The sequence below is a fragment of the Otolemur garnettii genome, unplaced genomic scaffold, assembly GCF_000181295.1.
Source record: "Otolemur garnettii isolate 467f Iridium unplaced genomic scaffold, OtoGar3 scaffold00022, whole genome shotgun sequence".
Taxonomy (NCBI): domain Eukaryota; kingdom Metazoa; phylum Chordata; class Mammalia; order Primates; family Galagidae; genus Otolemur; species Otolemur garnettii.
Window position 1 is genome coordinate 5,097,110 of NW_003852417.1, and position 24,470 is coordinate 5,121,579.

The 24,470-nt window shown below is 49.5% G+C and overlaps 1 protein-coding gene across 1 annotated transcript; it reads left to right on the forward strand.

The window, feature by feature from the left end:
* Positions 1-387: 387 nt before the first annotated feature.
* TRIB2 (tribbles pseudokinase 2) lies at positions 388-24,400 on the forward strand. Its single transcript, XM_003787400.1, has 3 exons — positions 388-2,075; positions 6,990-7,282; positions 21,949-24,400. The coding sequence occupies exons 1-3, from the start codon at positions 1,806-1,808 to the stop codon at positions 22,415-22,417; spliced, it is 1,032 nt and encodes a 343-aa protein (XP_003787448.1). The 5' UTR covers positions 388-1,805; the 3' UTR covers positions 22,418-24,400.
* Positions 24,401-24,470: the final 70 nt, after the last annotated feature.

The window sequence follows — 24,470 nt, forward strand, 5'->3', positions numbered from 1 at the left end:
ACCCTCCAGGACGCCTGGTTTTCTGGGGGAAAAGTGTCCAGAGGATGAACTAAGTACCAAGTAGACCGAGCTGCAGGAGCCGAGCCGGGGTGACCGCGTGGGAAGTTAAGGCCCCCAATTCCTACAGGACCAGGCGTGCAGCGGCTCCGGGCCAAGGGCCGCGGAAGGATATAGCACTTTGTTTACCTCGCGCGGCCGGCCAGGGAGCTGCGAGACCAGCGCCGGCGCCCCCGACCGGGAGCTGCAATGGCAGTGGCAGCCGTCCGCGCCGCCGGCTGGAGCGGGGAGCAGCCCGAGGACTGGCAGCGGCGAGGCTGATTGATGGGCGCCCGGTTCAATGAGGGGGGCCCGGGCGGGGGAGGGGCGGGGCTGGCTCCGGGCTGAGCCAGTAGCGGGGGCGGTAGGGGGGGCTTTGGGGGCCGGGAGCTCCGTGGAAATGTGTCGGTGACATTGAATGGGGAGCCCGAGCGGGAGCGAGGCGCGCGCGCGCGCACACACGCGCACACACAGCCAGCTCTCTCCGAGATCCCCGGCCACGTAAGTAACTATTAATACCGCCTAGCCGGGAGATGCGGGCGTGCTGAGCGCGGGGATTGGCCTCGGCACCGTCAGCCATCCCCTTTAATTTTTAAATACAGGGTCCTCTCTTACCTCTGGGGGGCGAGAAAAAAATAAAAGAAGACGACGACCAGCGGTCCGTATTCTCCAAAACAACCCCCTCCGGGCAATTCGGGTTCAGGGGAGACGGAGTGGTTGCAAATTATTCCGAGGCAAGATCCTGTTCTCCAGCGGGAAAAGGGGAAAGGAACGTGGCGGGTTGGCAGGGCCGGGGTCGCCACCCCTTCCAGCGCCCACAAGCTCGTGCCGGGGAAATCGGAGACTGCTGATCTGCTCTTGTCCCCGCCTGCACCTCTCGCTTCTTTCGGAAGAAGACCCGGAGCGCGAGCTAGCTGCGACAGCATGAGCCTGTGCTGACCTCGGCGCGGCGGGCCAAGCCCTAGGCTTTGTCGCGGTACCTGCGCCCGGCCCGCGCGTTGCCCGGCTTTTGCAATCTTTTGTTGGCAGCGCTGACCGCTCCAAGTTAAATGTTCCCTTGCTATTTTTCTTTTTTGTGTTTGTTTGTTTAATTTTTGGAGAGCTCTGGCGGTCTTGGAAAAGCCTCAGACGCCATCTACAGTTAAAACGTAGGTAAACTGCCCTCTCCGGCACCCCCTCCTTCCACGCCCCCCACCCTTTCCACCAAAAAAGGGGGTGCAGCGCGGATTCTGGCTGCCGCGCGTCGCGAGCCGGTAGACCCGTGCTTATTTCCTTTTGCTTTTTGTTTGGTTTCCAACGCGCTGAGACCCAGCCGCCGCCGTGCGCTCCCCGAAGACCGCACAAAGTACAGCCGGGCTCCTCCGCCCCGTCTGCGATTCGGAAGCCTGCCTGGGGATCGCTTCGGGGAACGCGGCGCTGCAGCTCCCACCTTAGCAGTCCAGTTGCTCGTCTAGGAGCCACGTTGGAGAAAAAGAGAGAAACTAAAAGCGCGGCGTTTCCGCACGTCGCCGGCTGCTTTGGGGTAACAAAAGGAGCAGAGTTGCCTCCCGACAGAGTAACCCCGCGAGCGGGAGCCAGGCTCGGCGCAGACGAGGTGCCCGGTGGCGCCCATTCAGGGGCTTCTCACTCTAGCTCCCTGCAGCCCGGTTCCCGTCTCCTCCCCTCTCGTTCCTTTTTAAACCCGTGGAACAGAGGCGCCTGCAGCCGCACTCGCCAGCGACTCATCTCTCCAGCGGGTTTTTTGTTTGTCGCGTGCAAGCCCCACACTCATGAACATACACAGGTCTACCCCCATCACAATAGCGAGATATGGGAGATCGCGGAACAAAACCCAGGATTTCGAAGAGTTGTCGTCTATAAGGTCCGCAGAGCCCAGCCAGAGTTTCAGCCCGAACCTTGGCTCCCCGAGCCCGCCTGAGACTCCGAACTTGTCGCATTGCGTTTCTTGCATCGGGAAATACTTATTGTTGGAACCTCTGGAGGGAGACCACGTTTTTCGTGCGGTACATCTGCACAGCGGAGAGGAACTGGTGTGCAAGGTAAAGAGCCGGGGGTTTGGTTTTGCTTTTTGTCTTTTAAAAAGATACCCCGGCCCTTCGGCAGGGGCTGGAGGGGGCGGGAGGAGGTCGCCGGGCCCCCGAGTCTGGGGAAGGGATATTCTCAGGATAATTCTCCGTGGCCCGATTAAATGAATTTATTTATTTGTTCGTGTTGGACTAGTTGCGAAGTTTGTAGACCGTTTCAGACAATGGGGCGGGCTGCAGCGGGGGCGTTTTGGGGAGAGCCCCGGGAGCGGAGGACGGGGAGACTGCGCGGGGGCCACGGACACGCGTGCTCCCGGAGGCTGGGCATCCCCCTCGCGCGAGGCCAGGTCCCGCTGCCCAGGGGGTTTCTTCGTGTGTGTCTATCCCCCTCCCCTTCCAACGTGGAGTAGGGAATCCCCCGTTAATTTTAAGGCACTGATGACTTGGTGTCTTTCGCAGCCATTGTTCTTAGCAGCGTGCAGGTGTTAAACCTTTGTTCCGAAGATGCCTTTTAAAGAGACACACAAAGGTGTCCCCTCAGGCTGAGCCCAGGGGCCCAGCGCAGGGAAGGAGTTTACAAAGACCTTTCTTCTGCCTGGAGCCTTGAATGGAGGGTTGGGGTGGAAATCAAAGCTGGCGCATCTTCGGGTTAATGCTGAATCCTCTGGGTCTTTCTCCCTGGTCTCGGTTTCTTCTCCTGTCTAGACTCCCCTCCTCCTCCCCCTCACACACACCTTTGCCTGTAGGGCTTAGAGACCAGCGTTGGGAGCCCCAGGGATTCACACTGAGATGCACACTGGAGTTTCCTTTTTGTCTTTGACCCTGAACACTGACTGGTTTGTGTATGTGTGAGTGTGTCTGTATCTTTGTGTGCACCCAGCCAAGGGGACGAGCAGGGAATAGTTGCAAAAACAAATGACTACAGTACAGCATACTATTACCCAGAATTTGGATATAGATCAAGAATTCACTGTCACTTAATTGTAGATTTGCTCACTATTTGGGGGGTGGGTAAAGGAGGAGTGGGGACTCATCCTTTGAAATGGGCACTGTGCACAGCTGTGCTACGAATAATGCATCACACTTTGGTCATTCACCACAGACTGCTTTGTGGATTTGGCTTATTTCATCCTGAACTGGAGTATTTCATTGCAAAATTTGGGTTTAGTGGAGATCTCCAGTTTTGCGATTGCTCAGTTCAGACCTTATGGGGGAAATTGGAGACTCTTTAAATATTGCTCTTTGCTTATAAACTGAGCATTTGGTATTTTGCATCTTCTGCAAGTTATTGAGACCCAAGCAACTGTGCCCGGTTAACCAAAATTCAGTAGGCTATTCAGAGCTGGATTGAATTCTCAGAAGTCCTGCAAGGTTGCACAATAGGATAGTCGTCCTTTGAAATGAATGAATTCCACAGAGCTGCCACTCTTGTATGAAATATGCACAGTCACCCAGCAGTGAGTGTTTTCACTCCTTTTGCTCAACTTCAGTACAGCATTTTAATATTTTTCAAAGGCTGGAGATGCTTTTAAGTAAAGGGAATGGGCAGCCAAATTCTGCAGGAACATCTGGCTGTTATTTCTTTGTTTAAAATCAGAGGTGACTCTGGCCTCTGCTCTTTCTCCCTTCAAATTCTTCAAGGCATATTTCACTTTGGGCTGACCTTACGGTGTCATTTGCAGACTTGCTCTCTGGCCTAAAACTGTACTTAATCTGTTGGCTTGCTTATTGCAAAGATTGAATCAGCCCCTCACCAATTACAGTGTGGCTGCAAGTGGATGTAAGTGCAGTGTCATTGTTCTGCTTGACAGAGGTCATCCCTTTAAGACACAGCAGCTTCTGTTTTCCTGACTTTTTACCAGATGGGATGTGGATGACTTCTTAAACAAGCATAGTTGTATAAATTCTAAGAAACTCCAAGTGAGTTTGATAAGACTGCTTCTATGAACTATCCTGAGACAGAGACAGCTATAGATATGTATATACAATGTATACTATATACTTGCATTGTATACATATAATATACAATGTATATATAATATATAGTATACATTATATTGTATATTATATATTGTATTGTATAATGTATAATTATACATTATATTGTATATTTAATATGATATATACTATATATACCATGTTTTATATATATATATCTTTTAGCTTATTTCAAAGCTCAGAGAAATCTGAACATTGAATCTAGTTCCTTTTGGTATCTTAAAATACAGGGTTTGTGTTTCCTAGTTCTGTGTTAACCAAAGAAGAAAGTCTTTGCAAAAACAGATCAAATGTAAAGATGCTATTTATCATAGGGCGCTGTAGAGTAGGATTCTATCTGGGAGAAGAGAAATTCCAGGGTCAATTTAAATAAAATGATCAAGCTTGCTTACTATTACCATGTGTCTACTTTTACCAGGCAAATGAAGTAAGGAGCTTTGGGGAGTCATTAACTGTATGTTTTCATGCAATTGCTGGTAGCTACTGTGCAGATTGACATAATTACTATCTTGGCAGAATGGGCACTTTTTTTCCTGCTAACGTTATTAATGATTGTCTAATCTTACTGCCTTATCTGAACTGTCACATTATATAACTAAGGCTCCAAATTAAACATGTAAGGAAAGCTGGCAACCAGGCTTATGACTTGATTTTGCACTTGAAGGTGATGGTTTAAATACGAATCCAAGCCCATAAATGCATGTTATAGCTACTAATAAAAGTTCGGCTCCTTCCCATTTGGGTAAACATAAGTCCTTATTTTATTTTTCATATTCTGTCCACCATCTTAGAATTTGGTCTTTTCTACAAAGGGAAGGGCTACAGTTTGAAACTGCCACTAACCTATTTTTTTTCTTTTTATATCCATTCAGTTTTTCAATTGGGGGGGGGGCAGCATAATGTGCTGAGCAAAGAAGTTAAAAAAAAAAACAAAACCTTTTTTTCCTTTTAATGCACCTGGAACAGGAAGTGTACTATGAATAATTATAACTCTGCTCACACTGGCGACAGAACCTGCAGCCTGGTGCTTGGGAACACATCATTCTCATTATATAATGCAGCGTGTTTACCTTCGCTGCTGCAAAACATTTATTACTCTGCAATTTTTGAGGCTTCCCCGGTTTCTGTTGCCTGCAGTCTGGGTGTTAAAGTTGACTCAAGCATTTCAGATTCTTAATTGAACAGGCCTGTGAGGTCACTGCTCTGAGGTCATCATTTGACAGTATCAGGGTGTGATTTGTGGTCTCTGGAGATGGTGAAGTATTCATTCTTAAATTCTAGGTTATAGTGGCAGCAGCTGTGCCGCTTTCCTGAGATGCCTCATTATGGTTCATTCACAACGTTCCTGTTAACTTGGCTTCCTTGGCAGGGTTAGCACCAGCCCTCTTGAGGTTCTTACTAACCCTGTTTGACTCACAGATTTTTCTATTTTAATTTATTTTTTGAAGCTTAGGGTGACTTAACTCAAAGATTCTTAAATGGCAGGCCGTGTCCTGGGATGGGCTGCCAGGGCCTGCAGAGCTTCTTCAAATGAATCCAGTCTTATGCGTGCATTTGAGAATGGGCATTGTCCACTAAGAGGGGACAGGGCTTTTATCAGATTTTATGTGAGATCAGGACCTTAAAAAAGGTTAACAGTGTTGTAAATCGGCATCTTTATTTTGTGAAGAGGAGGGAGGTCCAATAACCCTAAGCTCTTTATCCATCTCATCCAGATTATTGATGGCCCAGCCAGGATTACAGCCTCAAGGTTGGTGATTTCCAGTCCAGCATTTTCCTCACCACATTGCAAAATCAGGATCAGGGACAACACGTTTTAACCACTGAAAAAGCAATTGAAGATGCTAAATGATTGTGAACTGATGATACGAAGTATATTGTTTGGGTGTTGCTGCCTCCGATGCTTTCCAGCAAAGCACACCCACGCTCGCCCCTCACTGACACACACACCAAAGAGATCTGCTTCATCCGTGCTCCAGGCAGATAGGAAAACCACGTTCCAAACCCAGAGACTTAACATTTCTGATTCAGTGAAGGACTTGAATGAAAGCCTTTTTCTTTCTTTCTTTCTTTCTTTCTTTTTTTTTTAAATAACCTCAGAAATTCTCTGCAGTGTTAATTTCTGTTAGGTCTATTTCAAAAGGTATTGATGGTGCATTTTCTTTTTAAGCAAGCTTACAATGAAGTGGCATTTCACAGGCTAATTTTGATTCATAGAAAACTGTTGCATAACTGGTTCATTGAGTTAGATATCTGTGGAGAGAAGAGAGAAGGAAGTCAGCTTCTTTATTAAGAAAGACTGCATCCTATTCCTAGCCCTGCCACTGGGGGCTGGAGCTCTGGCTCATTCTCTGAGCCTCAGTTCTCTCATCTGTAAAATGAACATATTGAACCATTAGGCAAAATTTAGATATTTAATCTATTAATGGCTAATATTTTACATAGCAGCTCTTGTGCATTTTTTGTACTTGATCTTAGCCGAAAGCCAGAGAAGTGATGTTATGCATTTTGTTTGTTTGTTTTGTTTTGTTTTTCATTGGAGAACGGGCATTGTCTGTATGTCTTGGGTGGGTAACTTTCTCCCAGATTTTGTCTTAGTTCTGTGAACATGGGTGATTGGGCTAAAGGGAAAAATAAGTAAAATAAGCAAAACTTAACCAATTCTGTACCATATGACACTTTGCAAAGCACATTGGCCCTTATGTTCTCCTACAATCTTCCTAATGGCAAATCAAGGGTCACGTGGCCAATTTTACACATGACGACTTGGGAGGCTCAGAGAGGTCAGTGGCTTGTTCAGTGCCACACAGTTGATGGAAGGCAGGGCCAGTGTGATCTGGATCCGATCCACCCTGCCTATGGGAAGTGTCAGCATGGTGTGTTTTGGTTGTGCAAGAGGCACCTCTGATTATGGTCTTATCCCCGCCCTAGGTGTTTGATATCAGCTGCTACCAGGAGTCCCTGGCACCGTGCTTTTGCCTGTCTGCCCATAGCAACATCAATCAAATCACTGAAATTATCCTGGGTGAGACCAAAGCCTATGTGTTCTTTGAGCGAAGCTATGGGGACATGCACTCCTTCGTCCGTACCTGCAAGAAGCTGAGGGAAGAGGAGGCAGCCAGACTGTTCTACCAGATCGCCTCGGCGGTGGCCCACTGCCATGACGGGGGGCTGGTCCTCCGGGACCTCAAGCTGCGGAAATTCATCTTTAAGGACGAAGAGAGGTAAGCCCCGTTCCCGTCCAGACCCTGATGGGCTGCTCCTGCTGGCCCACTTGAGAGGATGGAATGAATGGAGATGTTTTGCTGCCTGTGTCCAGCTGAGGGGGAGGAAGCTTAGGAGGGCAGATGGAGGAGAACACTGAGATTATACGCGCCTTTCTAAAGCTAATAGCCACTTCTCTAAAGGTGTCATCCAGTGTGCAAATGACAGGGCCCAGGGTATTCTGTGTGCTGATACAGTAAAGAAGTGCAGTTTTGTGTCATGAACGCTGAAGGTGGCTGCAGACCCAGGTGGCGGGATTTTGAAAATTCTACCTTGAGAATACTCAGTGCCTAGAATCAGTTGTTTATCATTTATTCACTCCCTAAACGTATGTTGTGTATTAGTCACAATTCTTAGTACTATTAATATCAACATGAATTAGTTAACTGACCCATAGAGGAATGCTGCAGGCACCAAATAGCAATTTATGCTGGGTCAGGAGAGAACCAGGGTGGGAAGGGGGATATTAGGCCTAAGTTAGACTGGAGAGTCCAGGAAGGTTTTATAGCAAAGGTTATTTTAGAGCCAAGGCTTTACGGATGACCGTCTCACAGGCAGCGGGCAGCGTGGGAAAGACTGGGTTCCAGGTGGAGAAACTGCCCATGCGATTGCCCAGCACCATGAAGGTCTTGGTTATTTCAGGAGACAGCTGGACAGGATGCTGGGCATCTGGGTTCTATTCATAGTTCTGCTGTTAACTCTATTTAGCGTTTACTAAACCCCAGTAGCTTTCTCTTCAGCTGCCTTTGGTTTTAAGAATTCCTTTGAGCCACTGTTTTCTTTTTAAGAATGTGAATTTCTTAGAAGGATGGAAGCAACAAATTTGAATTCATGGCTCACTGTATTCCAGGAATTGTTCAGGGGGTTCTACCTCATGTAGGGACCAGCTCATATCTTGGTCTTAAAGAAGAGAGTGCTTTTCTCTTCTCCAGCTCAGATTCCCCTGCCCTTGGAAACCCAAGTCCTTATCCAGATTTCGCCTTTAATGCCCTCTGAGGACTTGGGCTGGTCCATGGGGACCAGGTGGAAGGGATACGCCCTGTCCACCTCTTTCATCCTCCCCACCCCCTGGCCTTGTGCTTCTTATCCTTCTGTTTTTTGGGCCCTGTTGTATCTGCTCTAAGGTCTTTGAATATTTTAGTTTGGAACAGGAATATGTACCGAATCCCAGTGGTATACTGACAGAGGGATCCCCTTTATACTTCTGTTTTCTACTTTTCTTGGAGATTTAAGAACTGTACCTGTGAAATTAAGAGGTGATACTTGTCGACCTTTTACCACAAGATTATAGTTTAACCTAATTCTCTATCCATATTGGAGATGTGGCTATTGCTGTATTGATGAGGACTCCAGTGTCCAGCCTGGTAAGTCTCAGAGTTGTACATGGGACTGACTGAGCAGAAGCAAGGCCATATTCTCTGGTAACTCAGCTCTCCAGAAGTTCATGGGCCTGCTGGCGGGTGTAAACACCACACATGTCCCCTCTCTCATGGGGTTTATGCTTTTAAGCATCATCTTTAAATGTGTTTCCTAAGAGAGGAATTTTCAAGCATCAGTGAGTAGAAGGGATAGATGGCCAAGGATCACACCCCCATGGTGAAGACCTGTTTGTGAAATGAGCAGTGTGGGAAGGATGTCCCAAATCCTGGAGCACAGGAGTGGCCTCCGGAGGTTCCACAGGGTCCATGCTTTAGCCTTGTTTTGCTGCCAGGAGGCAGAGCTCCAGGGGTGAATGCACTTTCCCTAATATGTAAGTCAGATCCTGCCATGGCTGTGACGGGGTTTTACTCTGAGGCCACGCTTCTAAATTATGGGAGGATGTGTAATCGTCCCAAAGAGTGTATTGTGATAAAGCCAAAATCCTTGATGTCCTAGGGCTCAGAGAAGAAATATCCAGATGTAAGAAACTTGCTCTGGACTGCGGGTCTCTGACTCTCAGTCTGGAGTTACATTGGACTTTTGTGAAGGAGCACGACCGTTTCCAAAGAGAACAGGAACAGAGTATCTGATGTGAATGTGAAACCAAACAGCTCCTTGGAGCAAATGCGTCCGAGCAAAATACTTTTTAATTTTCAAGAGCATTTTTCAACTTAAGGAGAAGATAAGAAGGGACTGTTAGGGAGCTGGTTGTCACTCTTCCGTGGTGTGTCTGGGGGCACTTTGGGCCACACCTTCCTGCTGTCTGATGAGCAGCCTTGGCCTATCACAGCCCCTGGGGTCCTGGGAAGAATGATTGCCCTGTGTCTGGTGGGTGAGGTCACTGGACCACGTGGAGTGTGAAGGGGGCCGGTGACCTTTCTCAAAGTCACAGGGCCAGTCTGAGGGTACAGCTAGCTTAGAAATCCTCTGATTTCACTGCGGAGCCCTTTCTCTGCCCCATGTTATGCAGAAGTCCCAGTGGTCTTGCCTGTCCAGAACATGACAAGTGTCTCTGTCTGGGCAGCTCTAAATGTACTGATAGGACATTTTTTCTTCTTGTTTCGTTTTTTAACCCCTTGATTCCTGAATGTGAAACTCCTAGGTTTTGTCACTCATGCTGTTTCTCACCAGCCTCTTGGCAGAATATAGTTGAATTCTAGCAAATTCTCTGTTATTTGGCCTATGTAGTGACCTGCATGGAGGACATCGCCTGTGTTTCCTGATGGGGATAATTGAGGCCAGGCCTGGGAGGGACCATCTGTGCTGGCCACCCTCACCTTCCTCCCTAGCCGCATCAATTTCAGTAGAAGCAAAGTTCCCTTCTCTCTCAACAACATGGAAAGCATAAGGAAGCAATGGGTTAAATTTGAAAGGCTTTTGAAAATTAAACCCTGGAGTCTGTCTGTTTCTAACCCTTAAACTGTGGGGAGTGCCACTTTGTGGATCTTGCCAGCATTACCCACCTCTTTGCATGTCAGCCCCTCTGTCCCCTCTCTCTCTCAAGGATGTCCTTCTTGTTCTCTGCTGAGCTTGAAAGTGATTGAAGGTGCAGGCCTTACGGGGTGCCTGAGTCTCACTTGACACAGAACAAGACCTGGGCCCACACCTGTGCTGAGACTTTGAGCTGTGGCCATCTGTAACTCCACATCCATAGTCCTCCCTGGAGGAGCAGTCAGCCCCTTAGATCTAGTTCCCCACGGGAGCTTTGCACACAGAGGTGCATGACCATGCCCATTCTGCATTTAGACGGGGAGCTGGTGTCCTACCTCTGGGCCCCACTTCACTTTGATTTGAGTTCCCGCTTCAGATTCTGAGTCTACCACGTTTTAGCTGCCTGGTCTGGGCTGTGTCATTTAATGTTTCTGAGCTGCAATATCCTCAAAGTAGAAATACTAACGCATTCCTGCAGGGCGGTTACGAGGCCTCAGTGAGATGATTCAGTGACGAGCAGCCAGACAGACACGTGTGAGGAGACAGCTGCCACTATGGGTCACTGATGAATAGTACCACTGTGGGTGGGCAGTTCCCAGGACACAGGGGGCCCCTGAAGAATGAAGTCACTGTCCTTGGCAACATATGTGGTAAAGAATGGTACCTGCTGATGTAGAGGTTCCGACTCTGGCCATATCCTTCCCTGTCTTCCTTTTAATCGTAATCATTACGTTAGTGCCAAGAGGGTCAGCAAGTCAAGTGCATCTGCTGTGGAATGTGATGCTCAAAAAGGCCCGAAGGCCCCTGTGCACCTGCTCTGGGCACAGGCCACAGGCTCCCTCCCCTCCAGGCCTGGCCCTGCCTCCCTGTTGCTGCTGTTGTGGCTGCATCTCAGAGATGCGTTCGTGCAGGGCAGAGCCTCCGCCGCTGCAAGGGAAAAGCCTCAGGACCCACAGGCCCTGAGCAGCATTTTGAGGAAGTTACTCCCCACCCTGACTGAACCCGTCTGGACACACCCTTTCATCGCAGTTGCTGTGGTAAAATCTGAAATGCCTTGTGTGAATAGGAGGGCCCCACCTGTGGGCCAGGCCCTGAATCTGATAGAAGGCGGTGCCCGCGTCCTCAGAAAGCTGGCTCTCTGCAGCCTCACACTCCCTCTCTTGCTGTCAGGGCGATCTGCTTGGTCACCTGTTCTCCGAGGCTCCATGTTTCAGGGGGAGGCGGGAGCCTGGAGATGGTCTGCTGCTTCCAGGTGGAGGCTGAGGTGCCCTCTGCATGACAGTGCACTTATTAGGAAACTTAACCTTGACCAGTGACCTCACCACTGTGCCCAGATTGCCTCATCAATAAAGTGGAAATGACAAGACTTTCCTCACAGAAGCAAGTGCATTGGCTCAGGTGGACCTGTGCCTGGTGTGTCCATCAGCTGTTGGCAGGTGGCAGCTCCTGTCTGTTGTAGCCACCTCTGCACTTGGTGGCCCTTTGTGGGCACATGGGGCCAGTTCTCTGACTCCCTCAGTGGGTGAAGAGCACTTTCAACCTGGTGCACCCTGGAGTCCAGCGGATGTGGGGGTGTCGCTCCTGCAGCAACCCCTGCTTGCCTTCTCCAGGCTGGATTTATCCCCTGGGTCCACACTTCTTGCCACCCCCACTTTCCTTCTCCCTCCTCGCCCCCCCACCCCTGGCCTCAGTTCAGTGCTGGCCTTTCTCTGAGCAGAAATGCCCCGTGTGAACTGAGAAAGCTGCCTCTTGACGTGTTCCTTCCTTGGTTTGAAGATGTTTATCTCTTGACGTGGCAAGTTTCATTTCCTCTGCTCTGTGGAAGCCCATCAGAGCCTGCCTCTGCAGGGTGGCAGCCTGGACCCTTTGCGGAAACTCAGCAGCCCTGGAGCTTCTGGTATGCTGAGGGCCACCTGCCCAGATGTGCAGACCCCACCTCCCCGTGTGTGGAGGTCTCTGTCCTTCCCTGACTGACAGAGGTCAAGGCTCTGTTTCCCAGGTGTTGGTCCCCAGCTCTGCTCTCCCTTTATGCCTTCACATTGCTCCCACTTCCCTTGAGGTTTCAATATCCAGCAAAGTACAAGACGGCAGACAGCCCTGCAGCTCCAGAGACCACACTCAGCTTCTTTCATTAATAGTTGTGCACAGTTTTTCAAGTTGTAGTCTCTTTGCGTTTGAGAAAACTGCCTTACCTTAGTGCTTCCCACCTTTGTGTACATAAGGCACCGCTCAACCTCGGGGAGGCTGGGCTCCCCCTCTCGGCCCCTACAGTGGTAAGTGACTTCCTTCCCGTGACACTCCTCTCATCTGTCATGGCTCCTCTCCTGCTCTGCCCTGATGGCACCTGTGCCCTCTCTGGCCTCATCCCCTGCTGGAGGGCAAGCTACCTGGGGGAAGGGACTGTTCACGCTCCTGCAGTGTGGTGGGCCTTGTTGTTTGTTGAAGAAATGAAAATCTTTTGGGTAGGAGCATCTCTGATTGGCGTCCGATGACAACGAGACAGGCAGGGACAGGTAGAGGTCATCAGCACCTAGGTGATGGCCTGGGGCCCAGAAAACTTATAAACTCCCCATGGAGACACCTTTTCAAAGAGAGCTATTTTCAAAGTACCCCATTAAGTGAGAAATTAACCCATCATTTCCATTTTGATTTAATGATTTATTCAAAAGTGACATTTATTTAATGCAGTGTTTTCGGTGTCTGTGGCAGGCTGTAATTTTATTCAGAGGGCTTTTCTAATCACAGGGAGGAGAGCGCTTCGGGCTTCTCCGCAGAGGCTCATCAGGGGCTAAACAGTGGCGCTTCTTCAGCAGGATCTCTGGCCGTTTACTGATGATTCCTACTAATTTAACTGATGGGCTAGTCGGAAGCCCCTTACGAACAAAGCAGAGGTGCAGTGGTAAGACGTTTGATCCTCCACTTAGCCTGTGATCTTGGCCTACCTCCCTGAAATTGGCTGGAGACAGTATACGTACAGCACCCAGCACAGATTGCAGCTACTTAAAAGCATGCTTGTCATTACTGCCATCAGCCATCATCTCGTGGCTTTGAGCCTTATGACCCGACAACCTGATGACTCATGTATTTGTTCAACAAATATCTGTTGAGCACTTTTTATGTGCCAGGCACTATTCTACGTGCTGGAGAACTGCAGTACCCAGGGAAAGAGAACCCAGCTCTCAGCAGACTTAGATTTCATTGAAATAATACTTAGGGCCCACTGTGTGCCAGGTTCTGTCCTTTCTAACTATAATGTGTAATTAACTAATTTAGTTTTATTTAGCTGATAATATTTAAAATAATCAATATAAACCCAGTGAGTAAAGTGCCTTATTATCACCATTTTACAGGTGAGGAAATTGAAGCCCAGGGTCTTGTAGCTAATAATAAGTAGTAGACCCTGGTCTGTACCTGGGATACTGGCTCCAGAGCCCACCTTCTCAAGTACTAGTTTGGCTCCAGGAAATGGCCACCAGGTAAAATGCTACCTCTTGGCTTAACACTCTGGAAGAGTTTCTAATGCAGTTAGGTAGCCAGCATCCTCGGGAGGATCCAGCCAGCCAGAGTCTGAATAAAATCTAGTCCTCAGGTTTTCTGAGCAGTCATGGCAGTTGTTGATTGGGTCATCAATTAGCTGACCCATGGGAAGTCCTGATAAGCTTTATGGTTCCATTTTGTGGGATTGGACAGAGCCCCCTGAAATAGAACTGTAATATGGGGTTCATGGACATTTTTTCTCTTGCACCTAGCCCAGGACTTAGCATGGTAACTACTTACTGGATGTATGACAATTGACATAGCCTCTTGTGCCCAGAGGCATGAATGTGATAAGAAAAATCTCCTAGCCATATTGAAAGTGGGAGACAGTGGAGACAAACACCTTTTAGATGATTTTTATTCATCACTCTTGGGAGTTTCTCTGAGTCATTCAACAGAGTCTAATGTCTTAGAAATGTCTTTGGACGCCAGACATTGTAGTTCATAAGTAGAGTCATGTCCAGGTGCCCTGAATGCCAGACAGAATGTTGGAGCTGGGGGGAATCTTAGGCATGGGAGTCTCACTATCTTGCAAACATTTACTGAGCACCTACTGTCTCCTTATAGTACAAGATTGAATACAAGAGAATTCTTGCATGATGGAGAAGACCTCGTATTAGTTATTTAAAGCTGCACCAGTGGGGTAAGGAGTGGACAGTGCTTGCTTTGGGAGGTAGTAGTCCCCTGCGGGGGACGGTGTGAGTGAGTGCCAGAGTAGGGAAGGGAAAGGTCCTAAGAGCCTGTGGGGGGTCTGTGTCAGGGGTTAGAGCCTGGGACACAGGCTCCTGACCTCCAATTTGACCTGATGTCTGGGAGGAGAGATTGAGGGCTTTTTCTAGATGGCAGGGATAGGGACAGATTTGTGATTGTGGATGTGCCACAAGGATAAAGGATAGACTCAAGGGATGAGCCCAGTGGCTGGACATTGATTTCAAGGTTATGTGACTCTATCCGGGACTGTGGCAGTGGGATTGAAGAGGAAGATGGGTAGGTAGGGGTTAAGCCCTTTCATGTTCACAGAGAAGGAAGCAGAGAGGGGCAGGTTTGTATCTAAGGCTCCAAACCAGTTAGTGACATGACCACGAGCAGGGCCCAGGTTTTCTGGCTCTCTGGCCTGGCTGGGTCTGCACCTAGACGTGTCTCTGCAGGTCTGCCTGGGGCTCCCTGCCAAGGGGGCAGCCCTGTGTGGCCCAGTGTGCGCAGGCCAGGCACCCAGGGGCTGCCTGAGTCCTGTTCCCACCCTAGCTATGGGGAAGGATAGAAATGCCCTGAAACCTTCATCAGCACCCTGGGTGTTCCTGGCCAGCACTGAGCCTGCACAAGCTTTTCTGAGATGCACATTGATTGATTTGGAGGGGAGGCATCCCTCAGGAGCACGTCTGGATGCTGGAGGCCAGTGGTGAATGGAGCATTGATGAGGAATTCCTGTCAGTTTGGCCCTTCTGTCTGGGGTTTCCTTGTCTGTCCCTATGGTGACAGGACGTGCTTCCTCCTGAAGCCCCAGTCGCCCACAGGCTGCACTTGTGTGGTGTCCTCCATGGGGAGTGGGCAGGCATGGAGTGGGGTGGTTGGGCGCACGTGTGCCCCTGCATCTGGGCCAGCCGGTGCTCCCTCCTGGCTGGGCAGATGGCGCTGAGGAGCACAGCTGAGTGGCAGAGTCAGACTGAGTTTCTCGTCCCAGGTGTGCTACACGCGTGTCCCAGCAGTTCCTTGTCTTTCTAAGCTGCAGTGGTCTCATTCAGCAGATTAGTGCAGCGACACTCACTCTCCAGGGTGTGGGGTGCTGTGAGGTGATGAGAGCCTCTTGCCCCTGCCCTTTCCCCGTGTCCCCCTTCCTGTGGACTCCTTTCCCTCTGCCCCAAAGCCCTAGATGTTTCCCTGGCATCCTGTTGCTGCTCTCCTGCTACTTGTGAGACCCTGGTGACCAGACCTGGACCTGGAGCAGACCACTGAAGCCCCAGGCCTGGTACAGAGGGGCTTTCAGAGGTAGCTGCTGTGTGTGTATGTAACAGAGAATTAAATGAGTGACAGTTTATTTGGCACAGATTAGTGGCCTGTCCAGTTCCAGTGGAGGTTGCCAGGTCTGCATAATGCCACTGGTGGTGCCAGGACGTCCTTCCCTGGCCTCCATGAACAGTCACCCCAGGTGGGACCATTGCCTGCACAAATGGACTGGCTGCCATGGGTACTTTCTCAGTACTGGCCAGACCTGGGCACACTGATTTTTCTCTCTTGACCCTTAGCCTGCTTGGACCCCTTGACAGGATGGCCTTCAGTGACTTCCCCGGATTTCACTGACCTCAGGCCACCGGACTTCCCAGCCCTGCCAGGCCCACTTTGTCTGGCTGAACTCCCAGCTCAGCTCAGCCGCACCCTGGCCCACCCTGTCCTGATCTCTTCCTGCCCAGAGCCCAGGGAGATGCTTAGAGGTTTAAAAAGCAAAACACAATTTGCTTGTGGAGGCCATTTCTGGCATTGTGGACAGAACACTGAACCTGGAGATTAAAACCTTGATTTGAATCCCAGCTCTGTCATCCACTTGCTAGGTGGCCTCATCCACTTTCTGTCCCCTCAGTCCCCCCCAGCAAATGGACATGTCCCTCCACCCCCGTCTACCTCCTGTGCCGTGGCAGTTAGGTAACCCAGGGATGGTTTTGAACCTGAGGTAGTGCTGAATAAACCTTCAGGCATATTTGTCTTCATCAATTCAGCTCTCCCTTTAAAAGGTCCTCTTTCTTTGACACGTAGTAAATCCGTGGTTTTGATGTCACTGGCATTAGAATCCTCCTGACGTAGACCGAGAACTCAGCTTTTTCCCTTAGCCGTCTGTGCATTAAACCTAGACGTTTCATGTACTGGTTGGAGAGGATGCATAATCCTAATACTTGTCTTTTTATTTTGTTGGGAGAAATGAAGATGTAGGCTGCAAAAATGGGCAGCTTCCAATGGCTGGGTACTACACAGTTGTTACTGTTGTTAGTGTAACTATCATCATTATTATTAGGACGTCATGTGGGGTGTGTTGTGATCACTATAGCTTAAGAGCCACAGGAAACTTTAAGATCAGGACTATGAGGACAGAGCAACCCTTGCAGGCTGTGTAGCTATTTGTTTTTATTTAACAGGAGGGAATTGAGGCTGAAAGATAGTGGCTCATGGGGGCACGCAAGCCTTTGCTGAGAGTGAATGGGGCCTGGAATGTCCCAGGCCCATCCACGCTGCTGCTTAGATGCCAGGAGAGGAACCCTGTTTGCTAGTTCTGCCTTCCTCTCTGGCACTAGGACCCTGTGACACAAATCCTGGCCCTGGGCTGGGCTGTCATTGACTGCGCAGACTGTTCTCTTCCTACGCCAAGCACAGTTTGTAAAAAACATGCAAAAATCTAGCCAAATCAACCCTACCCTCATCTTGTGGCTCTCAAAGAGTTGTATTTTCCCCTGAGAAGTTGCAGGAGATAACCGCTGCCATTTACAGCTTTTTGGTCACAAAAATTGTCACCTGCACCTTCCCCCCCTTGGTCACTTTCTAGAATTATTCTTCTTGGACTCTCTCTAGTACCACCACCTCCACCATCCTGATGGCCCTGCCCAAAACTAAATAAAATGAGGGGAATGAGCCTTTGAGGAAGTAGGAGGCGTGAGTGCAGAGGCTCAGAAAGAAACCTGGTCACGGAATCCGCATGTGCTCCCCTGTGCCTGGGCCTTGCTGGGTCCTCCATGCTGGGCTCTCCTAGCTGCTGTGCTGGCGTTACATGTATTACATTTAATTCTCACATAAATCAGGAAGGTGGGTGTTGCTTGTCTGGGTGCCCAGTGCCTAGTTGGAGTAGCCCAGGCAGAGTAAATGCTCAATAAATGTTTTTATAGTGCCTGAGTGATAAGTGGGACATTGGCATTACAAGGTCCGTGGATGCTCCTATTTATTTTTAGGGAAATTGACTCCTTGGCCTAGAAAATCCCCATTTCCAAGACTGTTTGGGGACCATGGACAGTTGCAAGAGCCTGCATTGATTTCTGCTCCTGTTCCTGGCCTGAGCTCGTGCACTCACCAAGTGCAGTCTGAGAGTAGCAGGTGGCAGCCCTGTTTCCCAGAGAGGGGAGCCTCGAGGCCCAGGGACCTTCAGCATCTCCCCCCGCGGGTCTACAGCGAGTCCACAGGTTCTCACCTGGCCTGTGTGACTGACCTCTGCTCCCCTGATGTGTGAAGTGCATCCTGAGAGGTCCCTGTTGAAAGATGCAATCCAGAGCGGTAGCCTGCTTCTCAACTTTGTAAACAAGTCCAGAAAGTTCCCGGAAGGAAGCCATGTCAGTAACGTGCCTGCAGCTGTTGCATTTCCTGCCCTTTTCCCCAGGCTTTTCTTTCCCTTCTCCCCTCTGCTCCTGGAGAAGAGATACTCCCATGAAGAAGGAGCAGGCTCCTGCCCTGGGGGCCTGTTCTCCCCCACCCCACCCCACGGCGCACAGGTGCTTACCTCTGGGACGGTGTGGTTTCCTCTGTCAGCTTCTGGGGTAGGTGAGGTCCGGCCCAGCGAAGGTGAGGGCCAGCCCTGCCTGCCTCCCCTGGTCGGCCGTATGAGATTCCTCAGTCCCTCATGAGTGCTGGGTTCACCCACCAAAAGAAATCAATAGCGCCTACCTTGGGTGTTTGTCTCAGAGACGTTAAAGAAAATATGTAGGTAAGGGCCTCTCCCGCATCAGACACATCCGTGGCATTTGACGCTTGGTTCTGAGTGATCTTCCAGGCCAGAAGAAGACTTGAACTTATTACTTCAGGTCACTGCTTTGCTCTCTGACTGGCCTGGGTTTTGTGGTTGCACCACTGCAATGTGTGCTGTACCACATGTGACAAGCAGACCCAGACCCTCCCCACTGAAACCCCAGCCATAGGAAAGGAGGGTGAAGAGCTGGATGGGTCAGCTTAGGGGGAGCTGAAATTCAGCAGCATGTCAAATGGGCTTTTAACATCATTCCCAATTTTATTTAGTATCTGCATAGCTTCTGAGCCTTCCTTCTGAGGTAGAGGGCCAGAAAAGGGAACTCCAGTTTGTGGGGCTAATGACACTGTGGGGGCCGTAGCCATTTTCTGAGGCCCTAATCTATAATGTGGAGAAGGCTTCCAGGGACTGGGGTAAGGATCCCTTGAATGTGGGACACTGCTCTCTGGGGAAAGAAGCAGTGGGAAAGAGAGAGTCTAAAGTCGTGACCTAGAAGGAGATACAAAGGAAAAAGCTTCCGATCTGGCCTGGCAGAAGGAGCTAGGGTGGTAAGGGCTGGCCCCTGGCAAGGCTGGGCCGTCCAGGTCCCTGAAATCCTACCCACCTCTCCCCCTTACTCTAGCCCGAGCCTGGCTCTTGTAATTGACAAAGCGCATCCTCCATGATCTCTCACTTGACCACCACGTAGCCCTGGCCAGGTGGGCAGAGTAGGATCCTCCTTCCCTTCCCGGTGAGCACAGTGAAGCCCCTTGGGTCAGCAGTGTGACCGTCCCCAACCTCATGTGGCAGGTCTGCTCTTTGCCAGGTACTTGCCTGGGTGCTCAAGGTACAGCAGCAAACATAGGTACTGTTTTCTACGTGTAAGGTGACTTCAGCCTGTGCCCACAGGCTCCTGGAGGTGGGGAAGAAGGTGATCGCCTGGAAATAACCACCACAGTGAAGCTTAGAGCATCGCTGCAGAACCGTATGGATATGAACGTGCCGTGGCTCTGACAGCTGTAAGGGGGCGGGGCCTTGTTTTTGGCCGGAGCTGGATTTGAACCCGCCACCTCTGGCATATGGGGCCAGCGCCCTACTCACTGAGCCACAGGTGCTGCCTTAGGGGACTTTTAATAAAGTTCAATTCAACAGAGGCCTGGCAACAGGGAGCTTGTCTCTTAACTAGGGAAAAGTCTGTGATCAACAGGTGATCAACATGGCCAACGTCCCCAGCAGGGCCAAGCACTGCATTTCAGGAGCAGCAAAGAGGCTGGTACGGCAAGCGGGGGGGTGGGGTGGTGGAGAGGTCATGGGGTCACCTGCAGCATGGGCAGGACGCTGGCCACCAGCTGGAGCAGCCAAGACACCATCAGCCTCAGATCTGGATCCTCTGACTCGCACTTGTTCCCCTGGACCATCTTCTGTCACGCCCACGGAAGACCTTAATATTTTTAATTATCACTTTCATGTTTGCCTTTATTCTCACAGTTACTCTGCAGCCAAGACAGTGAAATTGGGGGTCCGGTGTTTGGCTCAAGTTAGGAGAGACCTGTAGGGGTGAGGGGGGAGTGGCAGGAGCCGTGAGACTTCACTCATGCCCCACCCTGTGCTCTGGGTTTGGGTTTCCCCGATTCACCTGGAGCTGATCTCAGAGCCCCTAGTGAGGCTGGAGGGCCAGCTCTGCCTGCTAACCTTCCATTAGAGAAAGCAAAGCAGGAAACAGATTGGTTTTTACTCAGCTCCATTCCAGAATAGCACATCTAGATCTTTCCTGGTTTTATAGAGCGTTAACCATAGGCTCATGAGAAGAACGTGCGTTCTGTAGATTGTGATAGACTTTGGTGAGCCAGTACAAGAGGAAAAGCTGCGTCTCTGTGTGTTGTGGAATCCCAGGATGTCAAACTGGCAGCGACGCGACTGCTCCTCCCAGGTGGTCGTGTGACAGTGTGCAGCGTGCCGGTGAATTGTACCCTTAAAAATGCCTAAGATGGTAAATTTGTGCTAGGTATATTTTAACCAAATAATTTTTTTTTTAAATAAAAAGGAATGCCTTGTTCAATGCTCTTTAAGGCTGAGGAACGCAGTCAGTGGCTCAGCCATAGGCTCACAACGGGTGAGCAGTGGAGCCTGGCCTGGAAACTGACTTTCCCCGTGACCACGCCGCTTTTTGCTCAGAGGTAGAATTGAGTACAGGGAAGTAGTCTCTCCTGGGTTTTGGAACTCCTATCATCCAAGTATGAGATCTTTTTCACCAAACTTATTGCTATAGCTCCCAGCAGCTCTCTTTTGGTTAACTTGAACCTCACCTCCTTTGGGTGACTTTTGGTGGCTATGGCAGTCAACTTGCCAGGCTGAGACCTGCAGGCCGACAAGCAGCAGGAGATGGGCTCAGGTTGCTGGCTCTGCCTTCCGCCCCATGGTGGCTTTCCCAGGCAGCTTTCTTATCCCCTGCTCATGGGGGCTTCCTAACCCTTTGGGGCAAACTGGTAGGTGCTGGGATGTGCACTTGAGACAGAGGAGCAAGGGATGCGAATGACACTGGCCTGTGGGTGCTCAGATGGCCTAACTCCAGCCGCTTCTGCTGCTCCACTCCTTCCCAGCACGTCCACAGGGGTGTGAAGATGGAATGGGCTCAACCCAGTCAGCTCATGCTGCTGTTCACATGGCCGTGCCGTGCACACAACACGTGAGAAGTCAGGGTTGCAGGTGTGTGGCACAAGCCAAAGATATAGGCAACCTAGGTCAAATGTTAAGTAGCAGGTCAAGGACCAGAACCCAGGAGTGTGACGGGCTGGACAGGGACAAGGGCAGCAGGCAATCTGGGAAAGAAGATGGATGTGACAGGAGAATGTGGGCCTCAGAAGGACCAGGTGGTAGGAGTCCACTGCTGCTGGAATGTCCCTCCTTCCTGCCTGTGTCCTAACAACAGGATGCTGGACAGCAGGACAGCAGCAGCCATGTCAACTTAGGAAACTGTAGTGTCGAGTCTTCTGCTCTTCCCAGCTAAAAGGTTTGGGCGGGATACTCAAACTCTGAATCCTCGTTTGCGGAATGGTCAAATCTTACCGTACATGTTTAACAAAAAGCAGTTAAGTAATGTGCACAGTCTGAGTTTGCTGCAAGCTGTGGGCAGAGCTTCCCTGGGTTTCCCGGTTGGTTCTGTCTAAGTTTGAATCCTATGTTTCCTTATATGAACGTGACTTTGAGAAAATGACTTAATCTCTTGTTTCCTTATCCTCAAGACAGGCATGTGATAGTAATGTTACTTATGGTTGGTTACGTTGCTAAAGGTTCGAGTTCCCCTGTAGATTGTAAGCCTCATGAAAAGACCTTGTCAGTTGTGTTCACAGTGTGTCCCAAGCCCTGGAAGAGTGTCTGGCACCCCAGGTGCTCAGGAGGAAAAGTTTGGCTGGTCAGATGCATGAGTGGACGAATATAGCTGAGGGGTCTTTGGACACATAGCAGCGGCTGCACGATGATTCTGTCATTGATGTATCTCAGGGCAGGGCTCCCTCAGAAGCTTATTTTTTTCTCCCTTTCTTTCAGGACTCGGGTCAAGCTAGAAAGCCTGGAAGATGCCTACATTCTGCAGGGAGATGACGATTCTCTCTCTGACAAGCACGGCTGCCCGGCTTACGTCAGCCCGGAGATCTTGAACACCAGCGGCAGCTACTCGGGCAAAGCAGCCGACGTGTGGAGCCTGGGGGTGATGCTGTACACCATGTTGGTGGGGCGGTACCCTTTCCATGACATTGAGCCCAGCTCTCTCTTCAGCAAGATCCGGCGTGGCCAGTTTAACATTCCAGAGACTCTGTCACCCAAGGCCAAGTGCCTCATCCGCAGCATTCTGCGGCGGGAGCCCTCGGAGAGGCTGACCTCGCAGGAAATTCTGGACCATCCTTGGTTTTCTACAGATTTTAGCGTCTCGAATTCAGGATATGGTGCTAAGGAAGTGTCTGACCAGCTGGTGCCGGACGTCAACATGGAAGAGAACTTGGACCCTTTCTTTAACTGAGCTCACGCCCTACAGGGACTTAGCAGGTACCAGGAGGGCAGCGGAAAGAAGTTCTTCCAGGGGACACATCTCGCCTGCCTTGGTAGCAGAAAGGACACTGACATCATAAGTTTCTTGGTTCAGAGAAGGAGCGCCTGCAAGGAGCTGACTCAATATGTAGCAGGGGGCAGAGACGTGGGTGGGGGTGGGGGTCAGACGGAGGGAGCCCCCTGGAGCTTGTCTTCTCCGACGTAGCCTGGGAGACCACCCCTGGCCAGTTGGGCTGCTTCCACCTCCCCCACTTTTCGTTTTGTTCCCAAATAGTTGCAGATCCTGACAGAATTGAAACTCTCTGCCTCAAAACACACATCTTGGCATGGCACTGTTAGCATTTAACTTCTTGTTATGATTCAGGGAAGGAACAATTGGCGGAGGCATTTTGTTTTGTTTTGTTTTGTTTTTTAAACAAGCCAACCACCTAGCTGACAATTAATGGGATTCACTTAAAAAGAAAAAAAAAATTCGGTGCACACAGACTGGCATGTAACCTGGGTGCTAAACTCAAAAGAAAACACAAAAGTCCAGTTCGTGTCTCTTAATCGCTCTCTTCAACTCATTTCTTCTAAATAAACTATTTAATATCCTGGTCAGGAAATGACATGTTAATGCTTTGCTCCCTGAAGGGGGAAAAAAAAAATCTGTCCTTTAACAAGCTTATTTCGTTTGGTGTAGATTGGTTTGTGGCAGGAAGCTATTTGAAGTCAGACTTCCAGATGCATTACTGCCATCGTCGTTTAAAGGGGGGAAGGGAAAGGAAGAAGAAAGGGAGAAAGAAGTCCAGCTCCTCTCTAATTTTTTTCCTTTTGAAGATTGAGGGTTGGTGGTGCGGCCATTCCTCTTTGCTGAGATGGCAGCAGTGGCCTGAGATACCACGAAGCCGCTGGAGGCCGATGCTTTTGCAAACTCCAATCTCAACTAAACATTTGTCTTTGTTTTGATAGAAACTAGTGAAACAAAGCAGGTTGTCCCACGTGTATAAAATACAGGGCAGCTATTTCGTTTTCTTTAAGAAGAATAATCCTTTTGGCTTGGAAGGCCCTCTGGTTTGGATAAAAACCCTCAGTAGAGACAAGCAAGAAGGATGATAAGCTGAAAGCTAGGATGATATAAATAAAAACAGCTCTCTATCCCAATATGCACCTTTGTCTTTTCAAGAACTCTTCTATTTATTAAGGAAAATGTCACGTTGTGATGTATTAAGCCAGTACTTCAATTACGGGTTGACTTGGGATGACGTGTTACATGCTGTAGTTAACATTTATAATTTTTTTCCCCTCGTTTTGAGTATTTCTGTCCCTGAAATAACCTTTATTTGGCTTTTCTAGATAGCTTTATTTGATTTCGAGTGGCAAAATGTTTTTTTATTATGGCTTTTCTATTGCTGTATGATACAGAACTCTTTTGGCATAAATATTTGTGTTCCCAGTACCTCAGTTGTTTGGATTTTGCTGCCTGTATATGTTTTGTGAAATGGTCATGTTCTTGGGTAGGTAACACATGGACTCTAGTATGTAAATGTTACTTGAATCTGTGCTTCATTATAGTATGTGGCATGTATGTGCAGACTCTTGGACGCTTCACGCCAGCCCAGCGGGAGCCCATCCTTCAGCTCCCAGGAGGGCGGCTGCACCAGTCATAATCAGGAGACAAGGCGGCCATGGATTTGCCCTTGATTCTATTTTGCTAATGGAAGATATAAAGGAGAGAAGTTGTTTTTTGTTTTTGTTTTCGTTTCGTTTTGTTTTGTTTTACATTCTGAAGATGGTGCTGTGTCAAGAAGGACCTTTTTTTCTTCCCTCTCCCCTATTTTTAAGTCCCTGGTAGGAGGAGAGATTGCTGATGTGCATGGCGGGATCTGTGGCCTCTGGTGCTTTGTCCTGTATTTGGTTTAATGTTTTTGTCCTAATCTCTTCAATCAATAAAATTGTGCGTATTTAACTAAAATCTTTGGGGTCTGGAAAAATGATAATTTTTCTCTTGCTTCTTGTTGGCGGCCACCATGGAACTCCCACCT

Excerpts from the sequence above, each read along its gene's own strand:
- TRIB2 (XM_003787400.1), top strand. The coding sequence starts at position 1,806 with ATGAACATACACAGGTCTACCCCCATCACAATAGCGAGATATGGGAGA. Across the intron at positions 2,076-6,989 it reads GAGAGGAACTGGTGTGCAAG|GTGTTTGATATCAGCTGCTA; the intron begins GTAAAGAGCCGG and ends TCCCCGCCCTAG. Across the intron at positions 7,283-21,948 it reads ATCTTTAAGGACGAAGAGAG|GACTCGGGTCAAGCTAGAAA; the intron begins GTAAGCCCCGTT and ends CCTTTCTTTCAG.